The sequence below is a fragment of the Bombina bombina genome, chromosome 1 (genome assembly GCF_027579735.1).
Source record: "Bombina bombina isolate aBomBom1 chromosome 1, aBomBom1.pri, whole genome shotgun sequence".
NCBI classification, from domain to species: domain Eukaryota; kingdom Metazoa; phylum Chordata; class Amphibia; order Anura; family Bombinatoridae; genus Bombina; species Bombina bombina.
Window position 1 is genome coordinate 652,198,198 of NC_069499.1, and position 22,272 is coordinate 652,220,469.

At 39.7% G+C, this 22,272-nt stretch overlaps 1 protein-coding gene across 1 annotated transcript in view; it reads right to left on the reverse strand.

Moving 5' to 3' along the window:
- Window positions 1–22,272, reverse strand: part of THOC2 (THO complex subunit 2) — an 889,387-nt gene that overhangs the window by 400,172 nt on the left and 466,943 nt on the right. The window contains 3 exon segments of the mRNA XM_053699115.1: window positions 1,114–1,389; window positions 3,525–3,689; window positions 11,726–11,905. Coding sequence (XP_053555090.1) covers window positions 1,114–1,389; window positions 3,525–3,689; window positions 11,726–11,905 — 621 coding nt within the window.

Consider the following 22,272-nt stretch of genomic DNA (forward strand, 5'->3'; position numbering starts at 1 on the left):
GATACTGAGGGGTGTAGAGAGGACAAACTTTAAATAAATAAAAGGGAATAAATACATTTCACTGATCCTCTTTCCAAAGAAAACGGAGGAGAAGTCACTGCATAAACAGCTTGATCACAGGAAAATTAAATACATTTCACTGCTCCGCTTACCAAAGAAAACGGAGGAAATTACACTGCATATTCTCACAAAAAGAATGACGCTGAAAACAATAAGAGTGCGCTCTTGTATAACCCTGATGAGAACAGGATAGCTCAGAATATAGCCAATATCGCATGGTGGTTCATAAAATAACGAGCCCCAAAAGAGAGTAAACCCCTTCCTTTCCTGAAGAAGTTAACTCGTTAGTCTCAAACTCACATGCTAAGTAGTACCTGCTTACTGCCAGAATATCCCTAACTAAGGAATTTGTGTCCCACATAACTGCAGTTAACAGAGCCCTGAACCCTTTCAGTGCCAGTCTCATAGCCCCAGAAAACAAAAAGGCACTTACCTGTATTACAGTCGCCCGGCAGTCAGCCGACCTCACAAAGTATGAGAGGAGGCCAGGCTTTCTATACCAGGGCAGCAACCTGTTAGGAAAACGCAGCAAAGCACACTTTACAAGTTCATAACTGCTTAAAACCCACCACTGCCCTACTGAAGAGACTAACGTGGAGTACGGCTACACCCATTCATGAGAGAAAAGGTCAGAGCAATCCTACTCTGACTTTCAAAAAAACTAAATCTTGATTGAAGTGAAATAAATCCATTTTCTTCAGACACCAAACACTTCACCTCTTCCTTGCACGAGAGGCAAAGAGAATGACTGGGGATTGTGGGTAGGGAAGCGATATTAACAACTTTGCTGTGGTGCTCTTTGCCGCCTCCTGTTGGCCAGGAGTGATATTCCCAACAGTAATTGATGATCTGTTGACTCACTGTGTCATTAGAAAAAAAGTTATGAATGCAGATGTGTTTTTTTCAATTCTTATATTCACTCTTTCTAAAAAGCATAATTCCACTCAATTACAATACATACATTAAATTGTGGACACATTATGTCCGAGTACTAGGACGATGTACAATTCAGATAAAAGGGAAACAATCAGAATGTAGTTTTAAACATCATACCATTTCTAAATTTTCATCAACCGCTTTCATCTGCAGTTTTAGTTTATTAACTTCTCTGCTGTAGCTGGAGCTTGGGACAGCAAGATCATACATGGTCAGAGACCAGAATGTAGCATAAAACTGGGGGCTGATGTCGTCCCAGACTTTTGGAGGGTGTAAGGAAACAACAGCTTCATGAACTGGAGCCATCACTACATCACATGATGTAATGTACTTGTGAACTTTATGCTGTTGCTTGTTCCCCTTTTCTGCTTTTTTAAGTTCGTCATATTTTGACTGCAAAAGAAAAAGATAAAAATACAGTAAAACAGTAAGAATACGGTAAACAAGGGTGGATAAACAATAATAAAAAACAATAAGTTTAAAAAAAACAAAAAAATTTAAATCCCTTTTTATTTTTTAAATAAAGTTTTTTTCTTGATAACAAAAATCCATCTAAATATAGTTTCTATTTAAGGTACATTATAATCCAAAGGTTATTCATCCTGAAATAAAGATTAGCTTTTAATTATGTAGCATGAGGCTGTATATTCATGGTTGTAATGTTTATTTACTATTTGTTAAATTAACTCCATTAATCTATTCACAATATTTTGCTCTACAAGAAGTTTCTTTAAGGTTTTGGGATTTTCTGTTTAGAGGATCACATATTCTTGGTTTTGCAGTTCTCAAAACTGTGAATTTGTGCCTGCAAGAATAACATGCCTCTTCTTCACAGCAAACATGATAATTTAAAAAAAAAAAAAAAACACAGAGATGAGAAATAGACTTTAAAAGGTATATAAACAGAGCATACAATTTTAAGATTTACTACTATTATCAAATTTGCTTTATTTTTTTGGTATCCTTTGAAGGATTGCAATGCTCTACTGGAAGCTAGGTGAACACATTGAATGAGTCAATGACAAGCAGCTAGCTCACAGTAGTGCATTGTTCCTGAGCAGATGTGAGCTTTTCAACAATGAATACCAAAAGAACAAAGCAAATTAGATAAGAGACGTAAATTACATGTTCTATCGGATTCATTAATGTTAAATATTGACTAAACTATCCCTGTAATAGCATTGCCCAACTGCAAATCTATGTACACAGAATGAACTCTTACTAAGTTTAAAGAGGCTCAATGAATAGAGGATTGCTTAGAGAGTGGAAAAGATCTGCACAAGGACTTAGTTGGAGGAGAGAGGGGCAAGCAATAAAAAATGAAATGTTATTGTTTTAATTTAATGAAGCTATTAAAAAAGTAATAATTTTTCTCCTTCCAATAAAGTATAGCTGAAAAGTTGATCAAATATTAACCTATTAAACTAGAGATAGTTTACCTCCCAATAATTTCAATGATCTATGTATTTTTAATGGTATATAAATCAGTCATTTTCTGATTTAACGGATAATACTTAAAGTTATTATTCTAAAAATGAAACAGTTATGTAGAAAACCATGATTTAAATTTCTTTTTTAGGATTCAGATAGAGCATGCAAATTTAAGCCACTTTCTAAATTTATTATCGATTTTTCATATGGTATCTTTATTTATAAAAGCAGGAATGAAAGCTTAGGAGCCGGCCCATTTTTGGTTCACCACCCAGGATAGCGCTTGCTGATTGGTGGCTACACTTAGGGTAATAAAGGGTAAGTTTAGCACACTTTATATATATATATATATATATATATATATATATATATATATATATATATATATATATATATATATATATATAAATGACTGAAAGCCCTATTTATTTTTAGTGATGTTAAATCCTAGCGTTTTTGAAATCGGTTTATATGTATTTTGCCCAGGAAACTGTTATAATTATTAAACAACCCTTTTAAAGGCAATTTTCTCTCAAACACCAAGGTGTGCAGAATTAATTACTTTACAAAACACAAAATATTTATTTACAACTGCACTATTAATCACACACAGCGTTGAAGAACAAAGGTCCTACTTTTCCTGATATCTCTATATTGATTTTAAAAAATTTCACATACGTTTTTTTCCTTTTTGTTTTTCCTTTTTAATGTGGTGTACCTAAAAGGGTAATGAGTCCCATTTTTTCTGTTTCATTAGGTCAAATGTGCTTCATTCTATTTGTATCCTTGGTTGAAGGAGCAGCAATGCACTACTGGGAGCTACTAGCTGAACATGTCAGGTGAGCCAATGACAAGAGGCAACTACGTGCATTTAGTTCGAAATAGTGCATTGCTGCTCCTGAGCTTACTTAGGTATGCTCTTCAACAAAAGGATAACAAGAGAATGAAGGAAATTAGGTAACTAAAATTAGAAAGCGGTTACAAATTGCACTCTCTGACTCATGAAAGTTTAATTATAAATATACATAAACTAATTTTATAGAAATACATTTATCCAACAATTGTTTCATGGGGAAAATAAAAAAAAAAACACTTACTGAAATGTGATGGGCATACATAGGTCTGGACAGGAAGAATGCAGCATCATGTGGCGTGTGAAAGTCATTGCACAAAACATCAATAGAAGGGACGCGCTTTACATAATCATCTGTACTTAAATTTGAAGCCAAAAATCCGCCAAACTGCACAAGCGTATCATGACACTAAAGCAAAACAAAAATATTTAATCATAGAAAAACAACAACAAAACATGAATTATGAATGAACTATTGATATTGTATTGCAACACAGTACTTAAAAGATTTGTCAGACAAACTACATTGATGTGAAAAGTATAAGTTGAGCTGTAAAGACAATGGGTCATCTGTTGACACGTTTCATTCCATATGGAGTGTCCATCTAAATGTTTAATTATGACTGGTCAATTATTTACTGTCGGTTGAATCCGTGAATATATTCAATGCTATTTACAGATTATAACGTAGATAACGTGGTGCTTGATTTTACAATAAAGTAACAGTGGTTTTCTCTTGTAAAATTTATTGAGGATCAAACAAAAGTACAAAAACCAAGTGTTCTCCTAGGACCTTCACACTTCAGCCAACCCAGCTGCTTTTAACTAAAATGTAAGCTCTTAGCTGACATTAAATGTTTTCAACATGTGTTGCACAAATCATTAAAAAAACAGAATTTATGCTTACCTGATAAATTTCTTTCTCCAACGGTGTGTCCGGTCCACGGCGTCATCCTTACTTGTGGGAATATTCTCCTCCCCAACAGGAAATGGCAAAGAGCACAGCAAAAGCTGCCCATATAGCCCCTTCTCAGGCTCCGCCCCCCCAGTCATTCGACCGACGGTTAGGAGAAAAAAACGAGAAACTATAGGGTGCCGTGGTGACTGTAGTGTATAGAGAAAGCAATTTTTCAAACCTGATTAAAAAAACCAGGGCGGGCCGTGGACCGGACACACCGTTGGAGAAAGAAATTTATCAGGTAAGCATAAATTCTGTTTTCTGCAAGATTGGTGTGTCCGGTCCACGGCGTCATCCTTACTTGTGGGAACCAATACCAAAGCTTTAGGACACGGATGAAGGGAGGGAGCAAATCATGTTACCTAAACAGAAGGCACCACGGCTTGCAAAACCTTTCTCCCAAAAATAGCCTCAGAAGAAGCATAAGTATCAAATTTGTAAAATTTGGCAAAAGTGTGCAGAGAAGACCAAGTCGCTGCCTTACATATCTGATCAACAGAAGCCTCGTTCTTGAAGGCCCATGTGGAAGCCACAGCCCTAGTGGAGTGAGCTATGATTCGTTCAGGAGGCTGCCGTCCGGCAGTCTCATAAGCCAATCGGATAATGCTTTTCAGCCAGAAAGAAAGAGAGGTAGCAGTAGCTTTTTGTCCTCTCCTCTTACCAGAGTAAACGACAAACAAAGATGAGGTTTGTCTAAAATCCTTTGTTGCTTCTAAATAGAACTTTAAAGCACGGACTACATCAAAATTGTGTAACAAACATTCCTTCTTTGAAACTGGATTCGGACACAGAGAAGGAACAACTATTTCCTGGTTAATATTCTTGTTGGAAACTACTTTTGGAAGAAAACCAGGCTTGGTACGCAAAACGACCTTATCTGAATGGAACACCAGATAGGGTGGATCACACTGCAAAGCAGATAATTCAGAAACACTTCTAGCAGAAGAAATAGCAACCAAAAACAGAACTTTCCAAGATAGTAACTTGATATCTATGGAATGTAAAGGTTCAAACGGAACCCCTTGAAGAACTGAAAGAACTAAATTTAGACTCCAGGGAGGAGTCATGGGTCTGTAAACAGGCTTGATTCTGACCAAAGCCTGTACAAAAGCTTGTACATCTGGCACAGCTGCCAGGCGTTTGTGTAACAAAACAGATAAAGCAGAAATCTGTCCTTTTAGAGAACTCGCTGACAACCCTTTATCCAAACCCTCTTGGAGAAAGGAAAGAATCTTAGGAATTTTAATTTTACTCCAGGAGAATCCCTTGGATTCACACCAACAGATATATTTTTTCCATATTTTATGGTAAATCTTTCTAGTCACAGGTTTTCTGGCTTGGACCAGAGTATCTATCACTGAATTTGAAAACCCACGCTTGGATAAAATCAAGCGTTCAATTTTCAAGCAGTCAGCTGCAGGGAAACTAGATTTGGATGTTTGAATGGACCTTGTACTAGAAGATCCTGTCTCAAAGGTAGCTTCCATGGTGGAGCCGATGACATATTCACCAGGTCTGCATACCAAGTCCTGCGTGGCCACGCAGGAGCTATCAGAATCACCGAGGCCTTCTCCTGTTTGATCCTGGCTACGAGCCTGGGAAGGAGAGGAAACGGTGGAAACACATAAGCTAGGTTGAACGACCAAGGCGCCACTAATGCATCCACTAGAGTCGCCTTGGGATCCCTGGATCTGGACCCGTAGCAAGGAACCTTGAAGTTCTGACGAGACGCCATCAGATCCATGTCTGGAATGCCCCATAATTGAGTTAACTGGGCAAAGACCTCCGGGTGGAGTTCCCACTCCCCCGGATGGAAAGTCTGACGACTCAAATAATCCGCTTCCCAGTTGTCTACTCCTGGGATGTGAATTGCAGATAGGTGGCAGGAGTGATCCTCCACCCATTTGATGATCTTGGATACTTCTTTCATCACCAAGGAACTCTTTGTTCCTCCCTGATGGTTGATGTAAGCTACAGTCGTCATGTTGTCCGACTGGAATCTTATGAATCCGGCCTTCGCTAGTTGAGGCCAAGCCCGGAGCGCATTGAATATCACTCTCAGTTCCAGGATGTTTATCGGGAGAAGGGACTCTTCCCGAGACCATAGACCCTGAGCTTTCAGGGAGTCCCAGACCGCGCCCCAGCCTAATAGACTGGCATCGGTCGTGACAATGACCCACTCTGGTCTGCGGAAACTCATTCCCTGAGACAGGTGATCCTGAGTCAACCACCAACGGAGTGAGTCTCTGGTTACCTGGTCTACTTGAATCTGGGGAGACAAGTCTGCATAGTCCCCATTCCACTGATTGAGCATGCACAGTTGTAATGGTCTTAGATGAATTCGAGCAAAAGGAACTATGTCCATTGCTGCAACCATCAATCCTACTACTTCCATGCACTGAGCTATAGAAGGCTGCAGAATAGAGTGAAGAACTTGACAAGCGTTTAGAAGCTTTGACTTTCTGACTTCTGTCAGGAAGATCTTCATTTCTAAAGAATCTATTATTGTTCCCAAAAAGGGAACTCTTGTTGACGGAGACAGGGAACTCTTTTCTACGTTCACCTTCCACCTGTGAGATCTGAGAAAGGCTAGAACAATGTCTGTATGAGCCTTTGCCTTGGAAAGAGACGACGCTTGAATTAGAATGTCGTCTAGATAAGGTGCCACTGCAATGCCCCTCGGTCTTAGAACAGCTAGAAGGGACCATAGCACCTTTGTGAAAATTCTGGGAGCAGTGGATAAACCGAACGGAAGAGCCCCGAACTGGTAATGTTTGTCCAGAAAGGCGAACCTTAGGAACTGATGATGATCTTTGTGGATAGGAATATGTAGGTACGCATCCTTTAAATCCACGGAAGTCATATATTGACCCTCCTGGATTGTAGGTAAAATTGTTCGAATGATTTCCATTTTGAACGATGGAACTCTGAGAAATTTGTTTAGAATTTTTAAATCCAGAATTGGTCTGAAAGTTCCCTCTTTTTTTGGGAACTACAAACAGGTTTGAGTAAAACCCCTGACCTTGTTCCGCTGTTGGAACTGGGTGTATCACTCCCATCTTTAATAGGTCTCCTACGCAATGTAAGAATGCCTGTCTCTTTATCTGGTCTGAAGATAAGTGAGACATGTGGAACCTTCCCCTTGGAGGAAGTTCCTTGAATTCTAGAAGATAACCCTGAGAGACTATTTCTAGTGCCCAGGGATCCGGAACATCTCTTGCCCAAGCCTGAGCAAAGAGAGAGAGTCTGCCCCCTACTAGATCCGGTCCCGGATAGGGGGCTACCCCTTCATGCTGTCTTGGTAGCAGCAGCAGGCTTCTTGGCCTGTTTACCCTTGTTCCAGCCTTGCATTGGTTTCCAAGCTGGCCTCTTGTCTAGAGGCTGCAGAGTTAGGAGACGGTCCGTTCCTGAAGTTGCGAAAGGAACGAAAATTAGAATTATTCTTAGCCTTAAAGGGCCTATCCTGTGGGAGGGCATGGCCCTTTCCCCCAGTGATGTCTGAAATAATCTCCTTCAATTCTGGCCCAAAAAGGGTCTTACCTTTGAAAGGAATATTAAGCAATTTTGTCTTGGAAGATACATCCGCCGACCAAGACTTTAGCCAGAGCACTCTGCGCGCCACAATTGCAAAACCTGAATTTTTCGCCGCTAACCTCGCCAATTGCAAAGCGGCATCTAAAATAAAGGAATTAGCTAACTTAAGTGCGTGAATTCTGTCCATGACTTCCTCATATGGAGTCTCCTTATTGAGCGACTTTTCTAGTTCATCGAACCAAAAACACGCCGCCGTAGTGACAGGAATAATGCACGAAATTGGTTTGAGGAGGAAACCTTGCTGAACAAAAATCTTTTTAAGCAAACCCTCCAATTTTTTATCCATAGGATCTTTAAAAGCACAATTGTCCTCAATGGGAATAGTCGTGCGTTTGGCTAGCGTAGAAACTGCCCCCTCAACCTTAGGGACTGTTTGCCATGCGTCCTTCCTTGGGTCGACCATGGGGAACATTTTCTTAAATATAGGAGGTGGGACAAAAGGTATGCCTGGTTTCTCCCACTCCTTAGTCACTATGTCCGCCACCCTTTTAGGTATCGGAAAGGCATCGGGGTGCACCGGGACCTCTAGGAATTTGTCCATTTTGCACAATTTTTCTGGAATGACCAAAGAGTCACAATCATCCAGCGTAGTTAGTACCTCCTTAAGTAAGGCGCGGAGATGCTCTAACTTAAATTTAAACGTCACAACGTCAGGTTCTGCCTGTGGAGAAATTCTTCCTGAATCAGAAATTTCTCCCTCCGACAAACCCTCCCTCACTGCCAATTCTGACTGGTGTGAGGGTATGACAGATAAATTATCGTCAGCGCACTCTTGCTCTACTGTATTTAAAACTGAGCAATCACGCTTTCTTTGAAATGCTGGCATTTTGGATAAAATATTAGCTATAGAATTATCCATTACTGCCGTTAATTGTTGCATAGTAACAAGCATTGGCGCGCTAGATGTACTAGGAATCGCCTGCGGGGGCATAACTGGTATTGACACAGAAGGAGAGGATGATGAACTATCCCCACTACCTTCATTTGAGGAATCATCTTGGGCAACCTTATTAAATGTGACAGTACTGTCCTTACTTTGTCTGGACGCCATGGCACAATTATCACATACGTTTGAAGGGGGGGGCCACCTTGGCCTCCATACATACAGAACATGATCTATCTGAAGGTACAGACATGTTAGACAGGCTTATACAGGCTATTAATGCAATAAAACCGTTTTTAAACAAAACCGTTACTGTCTCTTTAAATGTTAAACAGAGCACACTTTATTTCTGGATATGTGAAAAACTATGAAGGAAATATCCGATCTTTACCAAATTTGCACCCTAGTGTCTTAATGTATTGCAAGTTTGTAACCCCTTAAATGAGGAAACCGGAGCTGTTTTATCAATTAGAAATTTTAAACCCACTACAGTCCCAGCCACAGCGTTTGCTGCGGCTTCACCTGTCCTTGGGGGTTATTCGACACAGAAATGGAACGTTTTTAATGGCCACCAGACCCTCTCACATGAAGCTGTATGCACTGCATCCAAAAGAAACTGCGCAATTATGGCGCGAAAATGAGGCTCTGCCTTCTAGAGTGAAAGGCCCTTCCTGACTGGGAAGGTGTCTAAACGACTGCCTGGCGCCTAAAAACGTTACCCAATTATTCTCAGGTTTTAAAAACACTTCAAACCGCATATAAATATCGAATAAAGCAATCGATTTAGCCCACAAAAGTGTCAACCAGTATATAGCCCATTAATAAGCCTTCATTCTGTTATGAGTCTAAGAAAATGGCTTACCGATCCCAAAGAGGGAAAATGACAGTCTTCTAGCATTACTCAGTCTTGTTAGAAAATTGACTAGTCATACCTTGAGCAGAAAAGTCTGCAAACTGTTCCCCCCAACTGAAGTTCTCTGGGCTCAACAGTCCTGCGTGGGAACAGCAATTGATTTTAGTTACTGCTGCTAAAATCATACTCCTCTTTTAAACAGAACTCTTCATCCTTTTCTGTTTTAGAGTAAATAGTACAAACCGGCACTATTTTAAAATAACAAACTCGTGATAGAAGAATAAAAACTACAACTAAACACCACATACTCTTCACCATCTCCGTGGAGATGCTACTTGTTCAGAGCGGCAAAGAGAATGACTGGGGGCGGAGCCTGAGGAGGGGCTATATGGGCAGCTTTTGCTGTGCTCTTTGCCATTTCCTGTTGGGGAAGAGAATATTCCCACAAGTAAGGATGACGCCGTGGACCGGACACACCAATGTTGGAGAAATCAATGTATGTTAAGTTAAACAATTAATGCATGCTTTGAATAGCTTAAGTAACATTTATAATAAAAAAAATTGTTATGAAATTGTTATAAAATTGCAAAAGTATTACACTTCCACCTTTAAACATTTTCAGTTTGGAGCACTGTCCAGTTTTGTAGAACAAGCCCTTTCTGATAGATCTGCCAAATATAAAGCACAAAAAGAGACACCAAGCCACTGTTGAACACTAACCAGCATTTTGCCCAGAAAACAGCTCACAAATTTCCAACCTCCTGAATGTAAAGGGGCATAAAACTCATATGCTGAATCACTTGAAAGTAATGCAGCATAACAGTAAAAAAACAGCTGAAAGTTAGAAAGATAAACGGCCAATCAGCATTGCTGAGGTCCTGCATTCATTTGCTGTGTTCTCATGCTGTAGCTAATCACAACGCGCCCAATTTAGCATCCAGCAAAGGGGGCACTTTACGATTGGCTACAGCGTGATTCATCACTTTACACTGAAAAAGACTGTGTTGCGGGCAGAGAAACAGCGTATAAGAAAATTAAACGGTGATTATTTATATATTTTAGCTTCTACATTGATTTTAATCAATGAAGGTGCCCGTCATTTACTTTTTTGTTTACTTATATTGTTGATCGTACAGCTTAAGTTTACCATCACTTTAAATGCTTAGTTTTATGAAGTAAAACACATTTTCAGTATACATTCATTTCTTATTTTGCCCCCTTTTTCATGTAATTTAGTTCTGAAAATTGTGGGTTTTCTCATTTTCAGAGCTGGAAACGCACACTGCAGACCTCTCTTGCTTAAAGGGACACTGAACCTAAATGTTTCCTTTTGTGCTTCAGATAGATCATGCAATTTTAGACAACTTTCTAATTTACTCCTATTATCAATTTTTCTTTGTTCTCTTGCTAACTTTATTTGAAAAAGAAGGCATCTAAGCTAAGGAGACAGCCAATTTTATGTTTAGAACCCTGGACAGCACTTGTTTATTGGTGGGTGAATTTATCCACCAATCAGCAAGAAAAACCCAGGTTGTTCACCAAAAACAGGCAAGCATCTAAACTTAAATTCTTGCTTTTCAAAAAAAAATACCAAGAGAATGAAGAAATAATTGATAATAGGAGTAAATTAGAAAGTTGCTTAAAATTGCATGCTCTACCTGAATCACAAAATAAAAAAATAAGTTCAGTGTCCCTTTAACCCTGCTACATATCTTTAACTAATTGGCATTAATAGATTACAGCAGCAAAACATTAACATGACAACTCAAGACTTAGGGGTAGATTTAACAAGAGCCAAATGGCCCTTGTTCCTCTTGTTTCCGTGCGAGCCTTCAGGCTCGCCGGAAACAGCAGTTATGAAGCAGCGGTCTAAAGACTGCTGCTCTATAACTTGTCCACTGCCTCAGAGGCTACGGTCTTCAATCCGCACAATCTTATACGATCGGGCTGATTGACACCCCCTGCTAGTGGCCGATTGACTGCGAATCTGCAGGGGGCGGCATTGCACAAGCATTTATCGATGTGCAGCGGACATGATACGCTACAATGTCTCCTCAAAATAATATGTGTGTGTGTATTATGTTTGTATGTTACTGAATAACAAGAGAAAAAAAATGTCCCTTTAAGACCCTCCTACAGTAAAACATTTTTACTTACTTGATCATACAGTTTTCCCACAAGTTTTAAATGTTTCTCTCCACCTTCATGAAAGATCACACCATTTCTTTGCTGGGCCATAAGCAGACACAATGGAAGAGCCAAGTCATGGTCCAGCAAGGCATCTTTTAACCTCTGTGAGGACTTCTTAGTGTTCCTTATTTGTCCAAAGTACCCACCCTGGAAATGCAATTAATATATTAAGCAATGCTTTGCTCTAATCAAATGTGGTTGACTTGATGAATCACAGTTTTGTAAAAACTTGAACTTTTAATAAGACTATTCAGGATGGACAAATGACCAAACATCCTCAGGGTATTCTTTAAATTATATATTCCGAGTGGAATAATTGTAATCTTAGGTAACAATATTATGAAATGTCCACTCTGTATGCTCGCTGGAGAAATCTTGAGTAAATTTATGGTTGGTTTAAAAAAAGGTAGAAATTAAAAACCAAATGAGGGTTTGCGAAGATAATTAGCGTCATTAATGTGGTCAGAAAGTTCACAACATTTAAAAAAACAAAAACACAAAAAAAAACAATTTAAGTAAGAAATTACCTGATAAATTCATTTCTTTCATATTGGCAAGAGTCCATGAGCTAGTGACGTATGGGACATACAATCCTAACAGGAGGGGCAAAGTTTCCCAAACTTCAAAATGCCTATAAATATACCCTCACCACACCCACAATTCAGTTTAACGAATAGCCAAGTAGTGGGGTGATAAAGAAAGAAGTAAAAAGCATCAACAAAGGAATTTGGAAATAATTGTGCTTCATACAAAAAAAATCATAACCACCATAAAAAGGGTGGGCCTCATGGAGTCTTGCCAATATGAAAGAAATTAATTTATCTTGTAAATTCTTACATAAATAATGTTTTCTTTCATGTAATTGGCAAGAGTCCATGAGCTAGTGACGTATGGGATATCAATACCCAAGATGTGGAACTCCACGCAAGAGTCACTAGAGAGGGAGGGATAAAAATAAACAACAGCCATTTTCAGCTGAAAAAATAATCCACAACCCAAAATATAAGTTATTCTTCAAATGACAAGAAAAACTTAAAACATCAGCAGATGAATCAAACTGAAACAGCTGCCTGAAGAACTTTATTACCAAAAACAGCTTCTGAAGAAGCAAATACAACAAAACGGTAGAATTTAGTAAATTAATGTAAAGAAGACCAAGTTGCCGCTTGCAAATTTGATCAACTGAAGCTTCATTCTTAAAAGCCCACGAAGTGGAGACTGATCTAGTAGAATGAGCTGTAATTCTCTGAGGCGGGACCTGATCCGACTCCAATAAGCTTGAAGAATCAAAAGCTTTAACCAAGAAGCCAAGGAAATAGCAGAAGCCTTCTGACCTTCCTAGGACCAGAAAATATAACAAATAGACTAGAAGTCTTCCTGAAATCTTTAGTAGCTTCAAAATAATATTTCAAAGCTCTCACCACATCCAATGAATGTAAGGATCTTCCAAAGAATTCTTAGGATTAAGACACAAGAAAGGGACAACAATTTCTCTACTAATGTTGTTAGAATACACAAATTCAGGAAAAAAATGTAAATGAAGTCCGCAAAACCGCCATATCCTGATGAAAAATCAGAAAAGGAGATTCACAAGAAAGAGCAGATAGCTCAGAAACTCTTCTAGCAGAAGAGATGGCCAAAAGGAACAACACTTTCCAAGAAAGTAGTTAAATGTCCAAAGAATGCATAGGTTCAAAATGGAGGAACCTGCAAAGGCCTCAAAAACCAAATTAAGACTCAAAGGAGGAGAGATTGATTTAATGACAGGTTTAATATGAACTAAAGCCTGTAAAAAACAGTGAATATCAGGAAGCTTAGCAATATTTCTGTGAAATAAAACAGAAAGAAAAAAGATTTGTCCCTTCAAGGAACTTACAGACAAACCCTTATCCAAACCATCTTGAAGAAACTGTAAAATTCTTACAATTCTAAAAGAATGCCAAGAAAGTTCATAAGAAGAACACCAAGAAATGTAAGTCTTCAAAACTCGATAATAAATCTTTCTAGAGACAGATTTACGAGCTTGTAACATAGTATTAATTACTGAGTCAGAGAAACCTCTATGACTTAGCATTAAGCGATCAATTTCCATACCTTCAAATTTAATGATTTGAGAACCTGATGGAAAAACGGACCTTGAAACAGTAGGTCTGGCCTTAAACGGAAGTGGCCAAAGTTGGCAACTGTGGACAACCGAACAAGACCTGCATACCCAAACCTGTGAGGACATGCTGAAGTCACCAGCAACACAAACAATTGTTCCATAATGATTTTGGATATCATTCTTGGAAGAAGAACTAGAGGCGGGAAAATATAAGCAGGTTGAAAACACCAAAGAAGTGTCAGAGCACCCACTGCTTCCGTCTGAAAATCCCTGGAAAGGCATCTGGGAAGTCTCATGTTTAGATGAGAAAACACATCTGGATGGAAGGAACACCCCCCTGGATGTAAAGTCTGACGGTTGAAATAATCCGCCTCCCAATGTCTATACCTGAAAAATGCACTGCAGAAATTAGACAGGAGCTGGATTCCGCCCAAGCAAGTATCCGAGATACTTCTTCATAGCTTGTGGACTGTAAGTCCTACGCTGGTGATTGACAAACGCCACTGTTTGTGATATTGTCTGTCTGAAAATAAATGAACGGTTCTCTCTTCAACAGAGGTCAAAATTGAAGAGCTCTGAGAATTGCACAGAGTTCTAAAAAATTGATTGGTAATCTCGCCTCTTGAGATTTCCAAACCCCTTGTGCTGTCAGAGATACCCAAACAGCTCTCCAACCTGAAAGACTTGCATCTGAAGTGAACATAGTCCAGGTTAGCCAAACAAAAGAAGCCCCTTGAACCAAACGCTGGTGATTTAACCACCACGTCAGAGAGAGTCAAACATTGGGATTTAAGGCTATTAATTGTGATATCTTTGTATAATCCCTGCACCATGGATTCAGCAAACAAAGCGGGAGAGGTCTCATGTGAAAACGAGCAAAGAGAATCGCGTCCGATGCGGCAGTCATGAGAATTAAAATTTCCATGCATATAACCACTGAAAGGAATGACTGAGACTGAAGGTGCCGACAGGCTGCAACCAATTTCAAACGTCTCTTGTCTGTTAGAGACAGAGTCATGGAAACAATCTATCTGGAAACCTAAAAAAGGTGACCCTTGTCTGAGGAATCAAGAAACTTTTGGTAAATTGATCCTCCAACAATGTTTCCGAAGAAACAACACTAGTTGATTCGTGTGAGATTCTGCAGAACGTAAAGACTGAGCTAGTACCAAGATATCATCCAAATAAGGAAACATCGCAATACCCTGCTCTCTGGTTTCCATAAAGCAGGGCACCTAGAACCTTTAAAAAGATTATTTGAGCGGTTGCTAATCCAAATGGAAGAGCAATGAATTGGTAATGCTTGTCTAGAAAAGAGAATCTCAGGAACTGAAAAATATCTGAATGAATCGGAATATGAAGGTATACATCCTGCAAGTCCATTGAGGACATAAAATGTTCTGCTGAACAAAAGGCAGAATAGTCCTGAAAGTCACCATTTGAAAGATGGTACTCTTACATAATGATTCAAAATTTTCAGATCCAAAAATTGGTCTGAATTCAATTTCCTTCTTTGGAGTTATTCAAATCTATTCATTTGTCCCAAACCCTGTTCCTGAAAAGGAACTGACATGACTACTCCTGAAACTTCAAGACTGAAACACACTTCAGGAAAGCCTGAGCTTAACTGGACTTGCTGGGATAAGTGAGAGAGAAAAAATCTTCTCACAGGAGAACTTACTCAGAATCATATTCGATACCCTTGAGAGACAATACTCTGAGACCATAGATTTTGGACAGAATTTATCCAAACATCCTTGAAAAAACCTTAATCTGCCCTCTACCAGCTGAGCTGGAATGAGAGTCGCACCTTCATGCGGACTTAGGGGCAGGCTTTTGGTTTCTTAAATGGCTTGGAATTATTCCATTAAATGAAGGTTTCCAATTGGAAACAGATTCCATAGGGAAGGAATAGGTTTTTGTTCCTTAATAGACAAAAAGAACGAAAACAATTAAGAGCTTTATATTTACCCTTCAGGTCTCTTATTACCTTGGAAAGAAAGAGATAGCAATCTAGACTTAAAAAGTCATATCAGCATTCCAAGAATAAAGCCACAAAACTCTTCTAGCTAAAAATAGCTAAAGACATAGATCTAACATCAATCTTGATGATATCAAAAAAATGGCATCAGAACTGATTAGTATGTTGCAGTAAGCGAACAATGCTAGATAAATCAGAATCCAATTCTTGTTGCGCTAATTCAACAAAAATGTTGATGCAGTTGCAACATCAGCCAAAGAAATTGCAGGCCTGAGATGACCTGAATATAAATAAGCTTTCCTTAGAAAAAATTCAAGTTTCCTAACTAAAGGAACTTAAGTACTACCTTCCATAGGAATAGAGGTACTTTCAGCAAGAGTAGAAATAGCCCCATCAACTTGAGGATCTTTTCCCAAACTCTATATTAATTGCTGGTAAAGGATACAATTTTAAAACCTTGAAGAAGGAAAAGAAGTACCCGGCTTATTCCATTCCTTATAAATCATATCAGAAATCGCATCAGGAATAGGAAAAAAACCTCTGGAGTAACCACAGGCGGTTTAAAAACAGAATTTACTAGTTCTAATATCAAGAGGACTAGTTTCCACAATATCCAAAAATAATTAACACTTCTAATAAAGAACGTAAAATACTTCATTTAAAATAAATAAGTAGGTTTGTTAGTGTCAATATCTGAGAAAGGATCTTCTGAATCAGATAGATCCTCATCAGAGGAGGATAATTCATTATGTTGTCGGTCATTTGAAATGTCATCAACCTTATGAGAAGTTTTAAAAGACCTTATAATAATTAGAAGGCAGAATAGCAGACAAAGCCTTTTGAACAGAATCAGTAACAATTCTTTACATTTCATAGTTATAACATGTACATTAAAAGTTGAAGGAACAACAGGCAATGTACTATTTACTGATGGACACAATATCTGCATGTAAAAGTTTATCATGATAACCAATACAAATGACATTCGGAAATATAATGCACTTAGCTTTAGTAGAACCGACATCAGGCAGCAAAGTTCCAACAGATACTTCTGAGGCAGGATCAAATTAAGACCTCTTGCAAAATGCAAAATAAAAAACAACATATAAAGCAAAATTGTCAATTTCTTTATATGACAGTTTCAGGAATGTGAAAAAAAAATGCAATAGCATAGCCCTCTGACACAGAAAAAGGCAAGAGGCAAATAGCAATGGGGTATTAAAATAAAAGAAAAGGAACTCAGCGTCAACTACGACGCCGGAAATGACGAACTTGCGTCAACAGACGTACCTTCGCGCCAAAAAATTCTCGCGCCAAGAATGACACAATAAAGTCTAGCATTTGGCGCACCCGCGGGCCTAATCCTGCCCGCAATTTGCAAGAAAAATGTAGTCAATTTGAAAAAAAGAATAAAACCCAGGTAAGAAAAAAATATTTCTTAATATGTTAATCTTCCCCAAATATGAAACTGACAGTCTGCAAAAGGAAATACATGAACCTGACTCATGGTAAATATAAGTACAATACATATATTTAGAACTTTATATAAATGCATAAAGTGCCAAACCATAGCTGAGGTATATTAAGTAATAAAAAACATACTTACTGAAAGACACCCATCCACATATAGCAGATAGCCAAACCAGTACTGAAACAGTTATCAGTAGAGGTAATGGTAAATTGAGAGTATATTGTCGATCTGAAAAGGGAGGTAGGAGATGAATCTCTACGACCGATAACAGAGAACCTATGAAATAGACCCCCGTTAGGAAAATCATTGCATTCAATAGGTGATACTCTCTTCACGTCCCTCTGACATTCGCTGTACTCTGAGTGGAATCAGGCTTCAAAATGCTGAAAAGCGCATATCAACGTAGAAATCTTAGCACAAACTTACTTCAACACCTCCAAAGGAGGCAAAGTTTGTAAAACTGAATTGTGGGTGTGGTGAGGGGTGTATTTATAGGCATTTTGAGGTTTGGGAAACTTTGCCCCTCCTGGTAAGATTGTATATCCCTTACGTCACTAGCTCATGGACTCTTGCCAATTACATGAAAGAAATCTTGTTTACATGTCAACATGTAATCCTTTTCATGACCTTGTTCCCAAAGCCCTAATACAATGAACACCAGTCCAATACCAGTCAAACAAAGGAATGTTTTGTAGTCAGGTCATATGTTTTACAAGCAAACTGTTTAGACCCATAAACAATATCAACCAATTAAAACACTTCTCAAATATAATTATAGAGAATTAAGTTTGTGAGAAATACATAAATTTAGATAGGGTAGTCATTAGAAGAGAAGAGAGAATGGAGGACAGGAAAGCTCAGAGACAGAAATCCAGACTATCCCAAAGAACCCCGTTAGAACATCTAAATAACAAATTATGCTTACCTGATAATTTTCTTTTGTTCTGATGGAAAGAGTTCACAGCTGCATTCATTACTTTTGGGAAATAAGAACCTGACCACCAGAAGGAGGCAAAGACAACCCAGCTAAAGGCTTAAATACTCCTCCCACTCCCCTCCTCCCCCAGTAATTCTGCCAAGGAACAGTAGAAGAAATATCAGGGTGAAAGGTGCCAGAAGAATATAAGGACGCCCCACATAAAATTACGGGTGGGGAGCTGTGGACTCTTTACATCAGAAAAAACAGAATTTATGTTTACCTGATAAATTACTTTCTCCAACGGTGTGTCCGGTCCACGGCGTCATCCTTACTTGTGGGATATTCTCTTCCCCAACAGGAAATGGCAAAGAGCCCAGCAAAGCTGGTCACATGATCCCTCCTAGGCTCCGCCTTCCCCAGTCATTCGACCGACGTAAAGGAGGAATATTTGCATAGGAGAAATCATATGATACCGTGGTGACTGTAGTTAGAGAAAATAAATCATCAGACCTGATTAAAAAACCAGGGCGGGCCATGGACCGGACACACCGTTGGAGAAAGTAATTTATCAGGTAAACATAAATTCTGTTTTCTCCAACATAGGTGTGTCCGGTCCACGGCGTCATCCTTACTTGTGGGAACCAATACCAAAGCTTTAGGACACGGATGATGGGAGGGAGCAAATCAGGTCACCTAGATGGAAGGCACCACGGCTTGCAAAACCTTTCTCCCAAAAATAGCCTCAGAAGAAGCAAAAGTATCAAATTTGTAAAATTTGGTAAAAGTGTGCAGTGAAGACCAAGTCGCTGCCTTACATATCTGATCAACAGAAGCCTCGTTCTTGAAGGCCCATGTGGAAGCCACAGCCCTAGTGGAATGAGCTGTGATTCTTTCAGGAGGCTGCCGTCCGGCAGTCTCATAAGCCAATCTGATGATGCTTTTAAGCCAAAAAGAGAGAGAGGTAGAAGTTGCTTTTTGACCTCTCCTTTTACCAGAATAAACAACAAACAAGGAAGATGTTTGTCTGAAATCCTTTGTAGCCTCTAAATAGAACTTTAGAGCACGAACTACATCCAAATTGTGCAACAAACGTTCCTTCTTTGAAACTGGATTCGGACACAAAGAAGGCACAACTATCTCCTGGTTAATATTTTTGTTAGAAACAACTTTCGGAAGAAAACCAGGTTTAGTACGCAAAACCACCTTATCTGCATGGAACACCAGATAAGGAGGAGAACACTGCAGAGCAGATAACTCTGAAACTCTTCTAGCAGAAGAAATTGCAACCAAAAACAAAACTTTCCAAGATAATAACTTAATATCTACGGAATGTAAGGGTTCAAACGGAACCCCTTGAAGAACTGAAAGAACTAAATTGAGACTCCAAGGAGGAGTCAAAGGTTTGTAAACAGGCTTGATTCTAACCAGAGCCTGAACAAAAGCCTGAACATCTGGCACAGCCGCCAGCTTCTTGTGAAGTAAAACAGATAAAGCAGAAATCTGTCCCTTCAAAGAACTTGCAGATAATCCTTTCTCCAAACCCTCTTGTAGAAAGGATAGAATCTTAGGAATTTTTACCCTGTTCCATGGGAATCCTTTCGATTCGCACCAACAGATATATTTTTTCCATACTTTATGGTAAATTTTTCTAGTTACAGGCTTTCTAGCCTGAATAAGAGTATCAATGACAGAATCTGAGAACCCACGCTTTGATAAAATCAAGCGTTCAATCTCCAAGCAGTCAGTTGGAGTGATGCCAGATTCGGATGTTCGAACGGACCTTGAACAAGAAGGTCCCGTCTCAAAGGTAGCTTCCATGGTGGAGCCGATGACATATTCACCAGGTCTGCATACCAAGTTCTGCGTGGCTACGCAGGAGCTATCAAGATCACCGAAGCCCTCTCCTGATTGATCCTGGCTACCAGCCTGGGAATGAGAGGAATTGGTGGGAACACATAAGCTAGGTTGAAGGTCCAGGGCGCTACTAGTGCATCTACTAGAGTCGCCTTGGGATCCCTGGATCTGGACCCGTAGCAAGGAACCTTGAAGTTCTGACGAGACGCCATCAGATCCATGTCTGGAATGCCCCATAATTGAGTTATTTGGGCAAAGATTTCCGGATGGAGTTCCCACTCCCCCGGATGAAATGTCTGACGACTCAGAAAATCCGCTTCCCAATTTTCCACTCCTGGGATGTGGATTGCAGACAAGTGGCAGGAGTGAAGCTCCGCCCATTGAATTACTTTGGTCACTTCTTCCATCGCTAGGGAACTCCTTGTTCCCCCCTGATGGTTGATATATGCAACAGTCGTCATGTTGTCTGATTGAAACCTTATGAATTTGGCCTTTGCTAGTTGAGGCCAAGCCTTGAGAGCATTGAATATCGCTCTCAGTTCCAGAATGTTTATCGTGAATCAGTATGTCGTCCAAGTAGGGTACTACTGCAATGCCCCTTGGTCTTAGCACCGCTAGAAGAGACCCTAGTACCTTTGTGAAAATTCTTGGTAATGCTTGTCCAGAAAGGCGAATCTTAGGAACCGATGATGTTCCTTGTGGATAGGAATATGTAGATACGCATCCTTTAAATCCACCGTAGTCATGAATTGACCTTCCTGGATGGTAGGAAGAATTGTCCGAATGGTTTCCATCTTGAACGATGGGACCTTGAGAAATTTGTTTAGGATCTTGAGATCCAGAATTGGCCTGAATGTTCCCTCTTTTTTGGGAACTATGAACAGATTGGAGTAAAACCCCATCCCTTGATCTCCTAATGGAACAGGATGAATCACTCCCATTTTTAACAGGTCTTCTACACAATGTAAGAATGCCTGTCTTTTTATTTGGTCTGAAGACAATTGAGACCTGTGGAACCTTCCCCTTGGAGGTAGTTCCTTGAATTCCAGGAGATAACCTTGAGAAACTATTTCTAGCGCCCAAGGATCCTGAACATCTCTTGCCCAAGCCTGAGCGAAGAGAGAGAGTCTGCCCCCCACCAGATCCGGTCCCGGATCGGGGGCCAGCGTCTCATGCTGTCTTAGTAGCGGTAGCGGGCTTCTTGGCCTGCTTACCCTTGTTCCAGCCTTGCATCGGTCTCCAGGCTGGCTTGGTTTGAGAAGAATTACCCTCTTGCTTAGAGGATGTAGAATTTGAGGCTGGTCCGTTTCTGCGAAAGGGACGAAAATTTGTTTTATTTTTAGCCTTAAAAGACCTATCCTGAGGAAGGGCGTGTCCCTTTCCCCCAGTGATGTCTGAAATAATCTCTTTCAAGTCAGGGCCAAACAGCGTTTTCCCCTTGAAAGGGATGTTAAGCAATCTGTTCTTGGAGGACACATCCACTGACCAAGACTTCAGCCAAAGCGCTCTGCGCGCCATAATAGCAAAACCTGAATTTTTCGCCGCTAATCTAGCTAACTGCAAAGTGGCGTCTAAGGTAAAAGAGTTAGCCAACTTAAGTGCTTGAACTCTGTCCATAACCTCCTCATAAGAAGATGCTTGATTGAGCGACTTTTCTAGTTCCTCGAACCAGAAACACGCTGCTGTAGTGACAGGAACAATGCATGAAATTGGTTGTAGAAGGTAACCTTGCTGAACAAACATCTTTTTAAGCAAACCCTCTAATTTTTTATCCATAGGATCTTTGAAAGCACAGCTATCTTCTATAGGGATAGTGGTGCGTTTGTTTAGAGTAGAAACCGCCCCCTCGACCTTGGGGACTGTCTGCCATAAGTCCTTCCTGGGGTCGACCATAGGAAATAATTTCTTAAATATAGGGGGAGGGACAAAAGGTATGCCGGGCCTTTCCCATTCTTTATTTACAATGTCCGCCACCCGCTTGGGTATAGGAAAAGCTTTGGGGGGCACCGGGACCTCTAAGAACCTGTCCATCTTACATAATTTCTCTGGAATGACCAAATTGTCACAATCATCCAGAGTAGATAACACCTCCTTAAGCAGAGCGCGGAGATGTTCCAATTTAAATTTAAATGTAATAACGTCAGGTTCAGCTTGTTGAGAAATTTTTCCTGAATCTGAAATTTCT